Raw genomic sequence first — 14,350 nt, 5'->3', positions numbered from 1 at the left:
ACGCCGGGGCGCTCATGGCCCCCCCTCCAGACAGAGCACGGGGGGGCTGCGCTGAGCCCCAGCCCGGCTCCATCTCTCTGCGGGGTACTGGGGGCACGGGGAAGCTTCCAGCTGGGTCGGTACATCACGGGCTTCGTCAGCCCGCGGGGGCAGAGGGAACGCTGGGGCCCTCGGAAAACACAGCTGGAAACACCTGGGGCCCGAGAGCCCGGGAAACTGCTGGGAGAGAAACGACCGTCTGCTCGGGGACAGGACCCTTCTTCAGTCCCTGTAAGAGAGATGTGTGCTGAATCCAGGCAGCGTGTGAGTGTGAGCAGTCCGGACACGCCACCTCTGAGGTTAATCCTCTTCCCATGTTCGGAGTCAGATCCTCCTTACGGGTTTTTAACAATTAGCGTTCGGGGAACGAGCAGCCCCCGGGGACAGCCCGGGCTGGTGAGCTGCAGCCGATTCCCGTGCGGGGTCCCTCACGCGTGATGCGTGTCTATGAAGCCTGAAATTGCTTTGGATACGTGGCTGTGCTGCATCGCGTTCGGCAGTGCCACACTGGAGCGGCTGATGCACGGTCAGCAGCGGTTTGAGGGGACAGGAAAGCAGATCCTGCCACGCTGCTGGTCTGTCACAATCAGAAACCCATTGATGGACCTGAGAAATTATTCCCAGTTCCTTCCCAGAAAGTTTGTTTCAATAATTCTGCAAGTTCTGTTTACTGCCTTTGCGCTGAGCCCGCCCACGGTCCTGCCGCGGTGAGGACATCCCGCACTGCTGCGGTCAGGCAGGGACAGCCCGGGAGCCCGGGGAGCACCGGGCAGAGGCTCCCGCATGTCTTGGGGGTGCGAGGACTGCCCGGGCAGCAAAAAGGGCTCTCGACAGAACGGGTGCTGAACGGTAGGAGCCCCCAGCAGTCCTCGGCACTGCCTTCCTCACCCGTCGATTTACAGGACAATGTTGTTTCTGTTTGGAGAAGACCAGCGGGCATTGACATCAGACACGGGCTCCACTCAACGCCCGGCTGAAGGAGGGACCAACTCCAGCTTCAGCCGCATTTACTTGTGGAGCGTTTCATGGTAGCAGCTCCTTGGGGGAAAGCACAAGGAGAAATTTCTTGGGAACATATTTGTTGTTGCTTTTCCCTTTTTTTTTTTTTCCCCCTGGTGATATTTATTGCCTTCTGGATTTTGCTGCTTTCACTGCAGTATTATTGCATCTGAGACTATGACAGCCCCACACTGGTGGGCAGTCGTTGGGCGTTTTAGCTCCATTCCCAGTGCACAACCTCGTGCTCCTGAGAACTTTGTTCTACTTCTCACCAGTGTTATCTCATTTCTCTCCATCGGTACAAACACCGGCCCCGGAGGGACCTGGGCCATTGGTTGGATAAGCAGAAGCATCTGTTCTCAAGGCCTTCCCAGGGGAGACATGTCTTGTGCGGAAGCGCTCTCCTCCTGCGCTCCTGCTCGGGGACATGCCGAGCGGCACCCTGGAGGAACGGGCGCTAAATGAAGCGTACTGGTCCAGATCGGCCCGTTTGCTGATGCCGCCCCCAAAACAGAGCCCATCAGAAGAAGACAAATCTCCTTGCTGCAGCCAGCCCTGCTGTTCAACAAGACAGGCATTTTGTGACCTCAGAGAAAAAGTACACAAAATTTGGGGCAGGAGAGGTCCATGAGACGGAGGCAAGAGCTCTGGCGTCCCCGGAGGAGCGCGGGCTGGCTCCAGCCGCAGTGCGAGTTCTTTCAAAACGAGTATTTCTTCCCGGATGTCACATGGAAAGAGACTGTCAGAAAGCTGTCTAAATGTGTTAACAACACTGTCAGCGGGGGAGAGAAAAGTGTTATCAGAAATAGTTGTTCTTCAAAGCTAAGTAACTCAGTGATTTTATAAGGAGTAAGAGATAAGAGATCACACCACACACTGAGGGCTGTTGGAATATTCTTTCCGAGAATTAAGCTGTTTGTTTTGTTAAAAAGGGGAAGAGGGGAGAAAGCGAAAACCTAAAATACTTTGACTTTCTTGACTTAGCTTTCGAGAAAGCTAAAAATAACTCCGATTGCATTCAGCCCGCCCCGCCGCAGCTCAGGATGGGCTGCAGCACTGGGAGAGGATTCCCACCCCATTGCCCCGGCTTCGTCCTGGTGCCCTCCTGGGGCCCTTCCGAAGGTCTTCCAGAGTCACCGCCGGGGGACGGGAGGAGCGCAGTGCGTCTTCATGTGATGCACACAGACCTGGGCCTGTTCTGATCGACATCAGTGGGATTTGGGGTGTTTTGTGGGACCCAGACTTCACCCCGAACAGAGAGGCTAACTTTCCGCTACTCACTTAGAGCGAGATCCTCTGTTTTGCAGATGAACCTCCCTCCGCGTGCGGCGCGGGCCCCTGCCTGGGTCTGCCCTCCCGCTGCTCTGCTCAGTCAAAAAGAAGAGTTTCAGGCGTTTGCTTCGGATTCTCATTTTGAATTTTTAAACCTCTCCACCTCAGCAGCAACGTCAGTGGTCATCAAATAAAATAATAAGATGGGAAGGTGATTCTAATTAGCCTGTTTTCTCATTTGCTGATTGACATTCTCAAGAGAGCAATTAGCCTGCTTTAAAGGTAAAAGACAACTGAGTAATTATTTAACCTGTCTGGTGATTGATATTTAAAATCCAGGAAGTCAGAAGTAATAATGGGTGACTCCATCAAAAAAATGTGTAAAAGTAAGTGAGAACAGTTGGTAGCGTTTGATCCTGTCCCGCCTGAGAAGGTATCGGCCGGTTGTGCTGAGGCTGACTGCCGGGCCTGGACCCCGTTGCACTAAAGACGGGACAAACACGGCATAAAAAGATGGTTTTCAGGGACAAACACATATGCAAACAAACGCAACGTGAAGTCGTTAAACCTCGGTGGGTGCTGAGCAGCTCATGGCGCTGCAGTAGAGAGCCCGTGGGCTGTGCTGAGTGGTCGGGGAACCAGCACGGTCCCTTGCTGGATACAATGGGCGGCGAATCCTCTCATGAACATCAGGGGGACATTGCAGATCGTGACACACCTCAGCACAGCTGTCTTTTATCTGTTTGCAAAGCTACGGGAGGTAAAGAAAGAAGGAAGGGGAAGGCGGGACCTGAACAGACAGAGGCAATGCTGGGAACAGGTCGTTAGCGCCAGGTCAAGTGAGCAGCATCAATTAATCTCCAAGGGATTTGAAATATCATAGAAAATAGGGTGGAGGCAGAAGTGGTTTAGAGACAAATGGCACCACCAAAGGACCTTCAGTTTTATGATCTCAGATGAAGCTTGTTTATAAGGAGTATATAAAAGTAGAAACTGGTTTTTGTTGATTTTTTACAGCCCATTGCCTTTCTATATTTTTATAAGAGTAAAGTCACCATGAGGTTACTGTGGTGAGACCCACACGCGATCGCTCTCTCTGGGGAGCATGGGGAGAGCTGACCAGGTTTGTGGGTCCGACCCCATAGCAGTGGGTTGCCCGGCTCTGCAGTGCCTCACCTTCCCCGGTGCGTGTTGCGGGGACGCACGGGGTCCCCCCGGCCCGGTGAGCAGCCAGATGATGTGGCATCCCTCATTCTCTCAACGGCACAAGCTGATACTCTCCATTTTGCTCAAATGAAAAGGCTGCAACAATTATTTTCATAATTAGCTGGCTTTTCAAATTAATGCCAGTTATGCCATGTAATCATGATGAAGATTATGCATTAATCAGCTGTTTCAAGCCGGTTATTAGGCTCTTTAAATAATGATCGGAATGAACATCTCTGAAGGAGAGGCGCACAAGCCAAGAGGGACGGCAGCGCGCGGTGTGCTCAGTGCGCCCGGCTGCCGCGCGGATCGGCCCTCGGACGCACCCCGTCCCCCGCGTTCCTGCGGACAGCGCAGGCTGTGGCGCGCGGTGGCTGCTCTTCCACACCGCAGCAGCCGCGGTGGGTTTCACGCTGTCCCACTGTATTCAGCAGCCAGCGGTACAACCAGACATACGTTACTTCTGCCTGTCTGCTTTCCCATTGCCTGGCACTAAATTCAAGGCATTGGGTGGCTGCACAGAAAATTCTTTTCTGTCAAAAAGCCTATTATATCCAGTTGGATGTCTGGAACGGGAATTTATCTGGGATCAAACACCAATAATCCGCATACCCAGTCCTTCTGTATTCTATCATAATAAGACATGCTCCAAAGCAGCCTTGAGAGCTCTGGGCTAGGAGAAAGCCTCATGTCAGCTCGTTGATAATCAATGTAACATGAACCCCGTTATCACTTCAGAATGATGCTAGAAAACAAAAAAGCATTTGCTAAAATGTTCTGGACAGTAAAGCTTTGAACAGAAAGGCGGGGACGAATCTCACACTCACTTTAGTTTTGTTTATTGTTTCTGCTGTAGTATTGTGTATGAACTCTCTCTTTGCCCGAAGAAACTTGGATTGAGCTACCAGCATGTGCAGGCTTTGAGAAGGATAAATAATTTTCCTTGTACGGGTCAATAACCAAATGTTTTGGCACAATCCGGTGAGAATGAGGCACTGGGACAATTTTGCTCGGCTGCTGCCTGCACCGCCAGGCATTCTAGATTGAAACCCGGTCATAAGTGACTTGCCTGAAGACTGGATGGGGCTGAAATGGGTCTCCAGAGTGAGAATTCAGCCTTGTTTTCTTTATTCTTCCCCTTATTACCCAAGTTAGTACTCAGATCAGTAATATTTTTTTCTGCCAGAGACATGCAGTGAACAGCTTAAACATTTTTGGATGTTTATGAATGTAAATTAATTACTGCACTCACTTTACAACGGGGGACGCAGATGCTCAAAGTCTGCGGGAGGAGGGAAGTGACTTGCCGTGATCGTGGGGAGCGGAAGTCAGAGGCCTTTTGCAGCTTCCTCCGCACCCGCGCTGAGAAAACGGCCAAGCATCGCTGCTGTGGTTCGCTCAGCCCACGGCTTTGGGCAGGTCCCCAGGGGGACGCACAGAGCACGGCTGCCAACAGAGATGTCCGCTTGGCTCCTGCCACAGTGCCACTCTTGGCTTACACCAAATTGCCACGAAAACCACAGATAATGTGTTTTGGCTCCTGGAGGATTCGTGCAGTTGCTTGAAAGCTAGGAGGGCTGAGAAGACATCTGTTGTCTATAACAAAGCATTTTAGGTCTACCTTAAATGGAAGAGGAAGATTTTCCTTCTGCTAATGAACCCAGAGACCATCTGTTACCAATTGCACTTGCTTATCTCACTCATCCATTAATTATTTTGGTTTACTTTTTAATAAGACAGAGCAAGGTTTGTGTGTCTTTCCGTGGTTCCGTGCGGGGCGCAGGACGGTGCCCACATCTTGGAGACAAGGACATGCAATTACATAATTTACGCTTGCACCGAGTCACTTCAATTAGAGTGGCTGTCAGTGGGGAACTGAGGACAAGACTCACGGAGCCAAGAAACCCAGCGATGCTGTGACATGAGCTTGCCGCCCTTGGGGAGGTGTAATGGCATTAACAACTTTTGAACACGGGAAAGCATGCGTTCAAGATGTGCATTATTGAGCAGATAAGCTGTAGGGTAGGCAAATTCAGAAGTCTCTGTTGGTCTGAATTAAGAACTTGGATAACTAAACATGAGGAACAATAAAAGATAAGGAGGGCACTAAAAACGGCACTAAAAATAGCAAGCAGCAGTGCTGCACCGCCTCCCTCCTGCGTGAGGACTCAGAGATGGGTGGACAAGGCGGGGGGTCCAGCGTGGCACGGAGGGCAGCGCCGGCTTCGTACCGCAGGAGCTCCTCAGAGCCCAAACCTGGAGCGTCTCTGCCGCTGAGCAGTAAGCCTGTCCACACTTCCTGAAGTCTGATCCTACAGTTCTATGGGAAGCCATTCGTCTGTCTCATAAATAAACTCCAAGACTTTAAATTGGTCCCTTATTGCCCTGCAAAGCTGCCGTTCTGAGCCCTTTCATGGACAAAAACCCAAATGTTTTCGTGTCTCTATTTCAGCCCCGGATGTGTCCTGGGAACGAGCCTTGTTCAGCCTGCAAATGCCACAGCTCTGTCCAGGAGTTTTCTCACCCTTGCTACGTAAGGTTAATAATCAAACTTGCTGTGGCTTAACGCTGATTTTGTCTTGTCTTGCAGGAGGAATCTTTGAGTATGCGGATGGCCCCAATACCCAGGTTATGAGTGCTGAGGAGCAAGCCTTCAGATTTTCTGCCAATATTATTAATAGAAACAGAACTTTGTTGCCTAACACAACACTAACCTATGACATTCAGAGGATACACTTCCACGACAGCTTTGAAGCCACTAAGAAAGGTAAGAGCACAGCACACTTAGCAGCTTTGCGGGCGTTTAGTCTATAAGAAAAGGCACGGTCTGGCTTGAGACTCAGCAGCTCACTTTGTCCCGCTCTACTCAGTGATCGAGATTAGAAGTCCTCCAGGGGATGACCTTCCGGAGGTATTTTAATATAAGGGGAACAACTGTTCTTTTTTTCCTCTGCAAACCTCACAAAACTCCTTTCACTGTTTGCTTCTAATCCTGGGCGAGGGCCATGCCTTTGTTTATCCGAGTGCATCCCCGGCAGACCTCTGCCTGGCGCTCCGCCGTGCCGCGCGGTGGGGGGCACCGGGTGGGCTGCGCCGAGCGTTGGGACAGGAGCAGGACCCGCACCGGGGACACGTGCGTGTCTGGGGGGACCCCTGTGGCAGCGGTGGCTTTCCTAAAATCTTTTCGTGAAATGTAGCCGGCACAAAGCTCCCTTCCCTGCCCTTCCCCTTCCCTTTCCCGTTCCCTTCCCCTTCTTTTTCCAGCCTGTGACCAGCTCGCTCTGGGGGTCGTGGCAATATTCGGACCTTCCCAAGGCTCCTGTACCAATGCCGTCCAGTCTATCTGCAATGCCCTGGAAGTGCCCCACATCCAGCTCCGGTGGAAGCATCACCCGTTGGATAACAAGGACACTTTCTACGTCAACCTCTATCCCGACTACGCCTCGCTCAGCCACGCCATCCTGGACCTCGTGCAGTATTTGAAATGGAGGTCAGCCACCGTGGTGTACGACGACAGTACAGGTGGGTAAAGGAGGGGCTTTGAAGGAGGAATTCAGGGGGTTATTTGTTGTGGGTCCCATTTAGGAGCTTTTCTAATGGACCCTTTTAGGAGCACAATGACACCGCGAGCAGAGCTCAGTGCGCGGGGACAGACGCGTTCCCCACCGTTCAGGCGAGCGTTGCAGACAGCCCTGGCACCCTTTCTGAAGCATTTCATTCCCAAAGCGCTCGGGAATTGGGTAACCCTGAGCACCACCGCCGCTGGCAAAGGGTCAAAGGGAGGATTAACTCTCCGCTGGTGCGGTCTGGCTCAGCGCAGCTGCGTTTGGCCCCGCGGTGCCTATCAGCACAAGCAGAGACCTCGGTCTGCGCCCGTCGCTGAGGGTGCCGTTTCCCAGCTAAAAGTAAAAGCAGTTCTGGGAAGTTTTTTGTTTTCTGGCTAATTCTATAAAACATAGCTGACAAAGTTTTTCACGTAAAGAAAGCTGTTGACAGTTAAACAAAGCACAGCACTGCACGGCATTATAGATAAAAAAACCCCAAAACAAAAGACACGTTGGATAGCCTGTCCAACCTAATTCCACTAAACCAAATGGTTTCTTTAGGGGAGGGCTGATGAGAACACAGTTTGACATTCCTGTTTTGCAAATGTGGGTCACAGTATGTTCCCTTCGTGGCATATTCTAATGTACTCCTTCCTCTATGCAGAGGGACATGCTTCTCTCGTCCTCCTTCCAATAGGCATCTGCTGAATTTCTTCTTGCAACATTAGATACCAATAATTCCTGCTCAGCTGCATCCAGCATGGCTCTGTACCTTCTGCATAAAAAAGAAATGAATTCTAAGGGTAGAAAGAAAGTTACAAGTTGTGATTAAATGACCGTTATAAATTACGCTATTCATAAATCTAAGCCCTTATTCATTTTTTTCTTTTGCGGTTGTGCACTGTAAATACTGCAGGTTTTAATTTGTTGTATAAGTGATTATCACATTCTGTCCTTTCTCAAGGGCATATTTGCTTAAGAAAAGACGTTGTGATCCCAGAGATGTCAAAGTTTAGGACCAATCTTCTCTGTTCTTCCCATCCTCCCTAGTGCAGGGAGCCCAGCTCTACCGCGGGTGGACGCGGGGGCAGCGGGGAAGCACCAGGAGAGGCCACACTGCCTCAGAGCAACTGCTCTGGAAATGTCCGGGGTTTTGAGGATTGACACATCAGAGCTTGGCTTTGAGATGTCTTTAGCACCGGCCATTCGAGGGAGGGGGACAGTCTTGGTGGCATTCCGTAAAATAATATGGGAAGAAATAACTTGCAGACAGACCCAGCCTGCAGGGCAAAGGCAGACGTTCCCGTAACACTGTGGGTTTGTCTTTGTGCGACGCGTGAAGGCCTCATACGGCTGCAGGAGCTCATCATGGCCCCATCGAGGTACAACATCCGGCTGAAGATCCGCCAGCTCCCGCTGGACACCGACGATGCGCGGCCGCTGCTGAAGGAGATGAAGCGGGGCAGGGAATTCCGCATCATCTTCGACTGCAGCCACCTGATGGCGGCTCAGATCCTCAAGCAGGTGAGCGGGGGGCGACGGGGGGCCGAGCAGAAGTGGCCACTGAGGGCCCCGTGCGTATGGGGTGGCCGTGCTGCGGAGCGCCCCGCAGACGGGTGCAGACCCGCAGCTTTCCCTCACCCACAAGCTACCACACACGCGTTCTTCACAGGAGTTCTGCAGAAAATGCAGTTTTCATTGAAAAACTGGAAGTGTCACAAATTCTTACTGTCAGTAAGAATGAACAAGCGTTATGGGAGGAGAAGGTGCCAGGCGTGTGTGCCGAATGCGGCGCGGAGCCCGGGCTGTCGTCCCGCTCCTCTGCGGCCGCGCAGCCCCTGTCTCTGTCTCTGCCGCTGCCCGCAGCTCCGGGACACTTCTGCCACTCTTCATTGAGCCCCATACGGGCTTTTCATGCTTGCCGATTTTAAATATCTTCTTTCCCTTCTGTGCTGCTCCATGCTCCCAGGTTTGTGAGTCCATGCCCCTGCCGGGCAGGGTATAAACCGCTTCATTTTGGTTATCTATTTTCTAGTTGCGCACACCGTCCGGTGTCTCGCCGCGAGCAGCCGCGCCGGGGCCAGCCGCTGTCCCTTCATGGGCACCGTGTGCAATTCTTGGACTTTAAGCCAGATGTCAGTGATTTTCCATTCGTTTGTCTCTCTCCTTTCTCCCTGAGTTCCTCCACCGGCATTTTTCGCAGAGCGGGTTTGCTGCTCGCCCCATCTCCTCCTCATTTCCAAGTGCCTTTAGGTTTCAGGGTCAATACGAGGCAGAGGAAAACGCTCTCACAAAGAATGCTAAAAACCAGCCGGTGGAAGTGCTGCGCATATCAGCCCAGCACGACACTGCCACATAGATTAAGTAAATCCCCCGAAGGGCTGAGAAAGCGAGCGCACGGAGAGACTGCTCGTGCAGCCTGCTTGATGCAAAATGAAGGGAAGTGCTCAGAGAAATCAGAAAGCCTGGGAGGGATTGTTAAAGAAAGCAATATAAGGGACTCATTGTCTCCCGCCTATTATTTTAACATGCTGGCTGTGTTTGGTGCTGTTCACTTATTATGCAGTTTATTATAGTTTATTGTGCCATCTGCTCCGCTCATGGCTGTGAGTGCAGAGTGAGGAAGATGGAGGAGAGGGGGGACCAGGGGGAAAGAAGCCTTTCTGAGTCCCTCTGGCTGGTTTTGTGTGCGTGTTGGGTTTTTTTCAGACCCAAAGCCATGGATTTCAGCTTAGCAATATTATACAGTGTATTTTTACTCAGGGAAAAACTGTTAAATATTTGCAGAGTTTGGGCAGGTGCACAAACCCAAACCGTATCCTGACTGGTCTCCGCACACCCGGTGCGTGCAGCGGGAGGCTGTGAGCGGCACGCACCGAGACCCGCCTGTCTCTCCCACTGTTGGCACTCACATTTGCAGAAGAATGAGGAAGCGCAGAAACCTCGTCTTTTCCCAATTTTTCTACCCATATCAAGAAATGCACACTTAGAGGTGCCACCTTCACTTGTGAAACGGCTGTTTTCTTTTCCATAGGATGCGATAGAAAACCAGGCATCCCCATCCCTCTCCACACTGCCCTCCTTGTGCTCTGCTTTGCACATTCACTGAACGTACGCGCTGGGGAAAGCCAAAACCTTCTCCTGGGAGAGGGGAGTCTGCTTTTGCTTTGCAGTATTAGAAGACCAACACAGGGGGAAAAAAAAATTGGCTGCAAAAAATGTCAAGGAAGAATGGCCCGGTCTTCTCTTTGTCCCAGAAATAGTGATATTCATATATTATTGCTATTATTTGCCTTTTGTAACATTCCAGTAACTACAGCAGTTAGCTCTGCGGACATTTGGCTGCTGCTGTTGCTCCCTGGAGCCTCTCGGCTGCGCTGCCCACGCCAGTGCAGCGCTGACGGATGGCAAAGGGTTCTCTCAAGACTCGTGCTAAAATTTCCACCATTTGGTACTGATTTTAACTGCGCATCTTTAGGTAACATAAAGTGGTTTGAGCACCTACAGCCTTCATTGACCAAGGTAGCTCCCAGCCAGCATCCAGCCAGCCCAGGTCTTGCTCCCAAGTTATTTCAGGTACCACACTCCCACAGCACACGAGTAGCGAGGCGCTTCACTGATGATCTGCGCAGCATTTTTAAACTAGATTAGTAAAAAAACCCACGGGTTAGTAATCCATGAATAACAACACAAGAGCTGGCACAGAGATGCACAGATGACATTGCCACATATTGCTCCAGTCTGTGTTCCTTGGAGCGACTGAGACATCAAACTGTTCATTATTTTACCCTCTTGGACAAACAGATCATGGTAGAAAGCTATCACAGAGCTCGGCCGGCTCATGAGGCCTTCCCATCCTACCCCAGCTTCTCTGGCCTTGCTCATTTTTGGTCACTCGTTAAAGCGTTACATCTGTTCTCTGGCTTCCCGGCTTCTCTGTTCTCCTTGGCAGCTGCCTCCGAACAGTTGCTGCACTCTGCAGCGCACAGATGTGCCTGTCTTAACTTTAATGGAGCTCCCATTCCGTCCTGGTGATTGCCTGTAGCTTATCCACCAGGTTTATCATTTATTCATTTCCCCACAAACCCAGACGTATCCTGCGCATGGGCTGCCAGGACTGGGAAGCCAGGGCTTGCTTCTTCATCTGCCACTGATCCAGCTGTAGAACCTCAACTGGAATCTCATGATTTACTCTCAACTGGTTTCACATCATCTAATTGATGCTTCACATACTGAGGCTCCAGCTCTTTGCACGCGGGTGTGGGTCTGGAGAGCTGCGACGCAGCCCCATGGATCCATGGGCCCGGCAGGGAGGAGGGGGACAGGATGGCGCACGGCCGCACAGGCACCTGCCCAGCTTTCCACACGGTATTTCCAGGCCAGAAAGCATGAGATAAAGTCACACTCTAGAGTTACAGTATCTGGGCTTGTAATCTAGATCCTTTGCTTTTCTCTTGCTGTTTGACATCTCACTTCTTTTCAAACCGTCACTTACTTCCTCGGAGCTAAATTCTGCCCTAGTAATTTTAGCAAAAACCAAGGGAAGCAAATGTTTCCTGGGGCGACTTGAAGTCGCTTTCCCATCGGTAGAGATTTTAAAGTGCTCTTGCACGTGTTTTCTCCAGAAAACACGCTCATGGAGTCAGCATCACAGTCAAAACCATGGGTATCTCTTTCCTTTAGCCAGCCACCAACTTCAAGGTGACCCTTCTCATAGCCAGAAACGCGTTCCCCTCGCGTTGTGTGGGGCCTGGAGAAGGTCGTCCAGCCCAGGTCCGTTCAGCCCACAGTCACTCTCTGACAAACCTCCCAGAACAGCATGTTCTCTCCACTGCTCAGTTATGCAGATCCCACCAATCTGCACAAACCATCCGTCTTGTCGGGGCTGGCACACCGACAGCTTGGGCTGGCCAAGAGCTCTCAGGTCTGGACCACGCTCTCCTAGGGCGGAGGGATGGGAGATGTCCCCGCTCCCCATCCCTGTGCCTCTACTTTTACTGACCCATTTCTAAAGCGGGCGCTGCGGTAGAGCCCGGCTGTGGTACGCGGGAAGGAGGGATACACAGACAAGAGCTAAATGTACTGTTACATGAACAGACACTGAAGGGGAGGGGATGCAGAGCACCAGAAATACACATGTAAGACATAAAAAGCCTTTTACTTAGCTTCTTAGCCAGTGCACGGGCTTGTAGCCACAAGGAGAGGATGCTTTACGGTTATTCTGCACAGGTTTATGCAGGTTGCTCATTGTTCAGTATCTGAGAAGGAGAGGCAACCCCCTTTCTCCCCGCCACACCGTCAGAAGCAAATCTGTGTCCCTGGAAGGGTTTGCGCCGTCCGTGAGCCGTGAGCACAGCGGTGTGCCGCAGCCGGTGTCCCGGCTTTCTGTGGCACAGCAGCACCCAGAAATGCCACCGGCCTCCATGAGAGCTGGACACCGAGGCTTTGCCTCCGTCGCAGAAAGGTTGGAGGACCACAGTTCGGCTCAGCGCTGAAGGACGTGCCTCTGGCTGGCCAAGCATGAGCTTAACAGCTTCACGGGACCGACCCACAATCCACCTTCTGCGTTTCTGGGTCTGCCTCCTCCCGCGGGTACCAGATCCGCTCTGCAGAGTTTTGTGTTGCATGACTGTTGTTATATTCTCGTGTCCACTCTAACTAACCTCCTTTCCCTTTTTTGGCCATGGCAATGGGAATGATGACAGAATACTACCACTTCATCTTCACCACTCTGGTAAAGTATCTAATCCGTGCAAACACCTTTTACACTTACGAGCCAGAATGGGAAGTGAGGAGGTCGTTTTGGCGGCAGGAGCGCGCTGGGTGTCCTGTCTCTGGCGTGCACGGCACCGCTGCAGGACACTAAAGCGGTGGGGTGGGAAGAGCAAGGGGAAGGGAGGGCTGGTACCCCGACAGAGGGTGAGAGCAGGGCGAGACCCAGCTTCAGGCTAGAATCAGACCACGGGGGTTTGGTTGGCACATCTCTGCGACTGCGGCATTCTCCGGGTGCTCATTCTGAGAGGCGTCAGTGCGTTTGGACTGGCTCACTCCTTTGGAGCTGCTCCGGCTTTGCACAGATGTAGGTTCTGGTTTTATTTCCCCTCCCAGTCCTTCGGGTTTCAGGGCAGCCACCCACGCACTGAGAGATGAGCATACGTGTGACTTTGTGAGGTTGTAGTCCCACAGACAGGATTTGGTGGGACGGAATTCAGTAAGAACTGGCTGTGTGTTTCCCTGTGTTCACCTAGGTCTGCCTTAAACGGCAGGAGCAGCCCTGCTGTGGGCAATAGTTCAGTACTGCAGGTTTATTTTGCATGAGAAGAACTCAGCTTGAAATTAACTCCACTCTCATTAAACACGGGCCAGTTCTTCTCTGACTCCAGGAGGCATTTTGGTTTGGGTTTTTTGGTGTGCCACTTTTGTTTCCATTTAGGATGCTATTGTCTAATACACTGTTGAATTTTGTGTGATTTTGAAAATCCAATTTATCTTTTTGCCTTTAGGAAAGAAACAGACTAAACTAACCCTTAAAAACTGCAAAATTTATTTTTCAAATGCAAAAGACGTTTTAATTACCCCTACTGCCATTATCTATTCCAGGCAGCTTTAAGCATTTCCCAGATAACCTCCTATTAATCAGCCCCAGCTGAGCCCAGAGTACATTTCATGGGTAGGTACAGCCTGGAGGTGGGAAAAGAAGAATTATAATAAATTAATAGATAAGCAATCACAATTAATGCCACTTTCCTGAAATAACAGTTATATCATGGGAAAGATATTTTAATCTGTCATTCCTTAAGGCAATGTTTTCCTCGCTTGCAATGCATGTGCTTCGGCTTCTACGGTACTAGACCCATGGGGTGCTAATGAATTAGTCTATTATGTTACACTGAATGTTTCTAAAAGGTCCCTAGTCAATACTGAGCACAGTGTATCAACACTTGGCATGAAATGCTTCAACATTTTGCTAGGCAGCAAGACTACAGTTCACCGACTTCAGCGTGAAGAGCTCCATCAGCCTTTTCCACCGGAGGAGGAGGAGGAGGAGGAGCTCCTCCAGCCTTCAGCTAATGCACGCGCAGCTTTTACACCCCGCAAAGTCCCAAGCAGCGACGACCCCCTTAAACTCAACACTGCCAGGAATTTCTCAGCAGCTTGTGCAAATGAGTCCTCGCAAATACAGAAGTTTTCCCGCTGCCTGCTGCCGCTGCTGCTGCCCACGGCAGTCAGAGCCGGGCAGGAGCGGGAATCGCTCCCCGTGCCTCGAGTCGGCGCAGACAGAGCTCACC

General features: G+C 51.3%; 1 protein-coding gene across 1 annotated transcript in view; it reads left to right on the top strand.

Moving 5' to 3' along the window:
- GRIK3 (glutamate receptor, ionotropic, kainate 3) overlaps positions 1-14,350 on the top strand; it is a 124,486-nt gene that overhangs the window by 65,771 nt on the left and 44,365 nt on the right. Inside the window, exons 5-8 of the mRNA XM_009879870.1 lie at positions 6,107-6,283; positions 6,781-7,038; positions 8,404-8,584; positions 12,741-12,795. Coding sequence (XP_009878172.1) covers positions 6,107-6,283; positions 6,781-7,038; positions 8,404-8,584; positions 12,741-12,795 — 671 coding nt within the window. The remainder of the gene's footprint in view (positions 1-6,106; positions 6,284-6,780; positions 7,039-8,403; positions 8,585-12,740; positions 12,796-14,350) is intronic.

Source organism: Charadrius vociferus, unplaced genomic scaffold (assembly GCF_000708025.1).
Source record: "Charadrius vociferus isolate BGI_N301 unplaced genomic scaffold, ASM70802v2 scaffold562, whole genome shotgun sequence".
Classification (NCBI taxonomy): Eukaryota; Metazoa; Chordata; class Aves; order Charadriiformes; family Charadriidae; genus Charadrius; species Charadrius vociferus.
The sequence above is the reverse complement of the archived record's forward strand: the minus strand, read 5'-3'. Positions and strand labels throughout refer to the sequence as shown.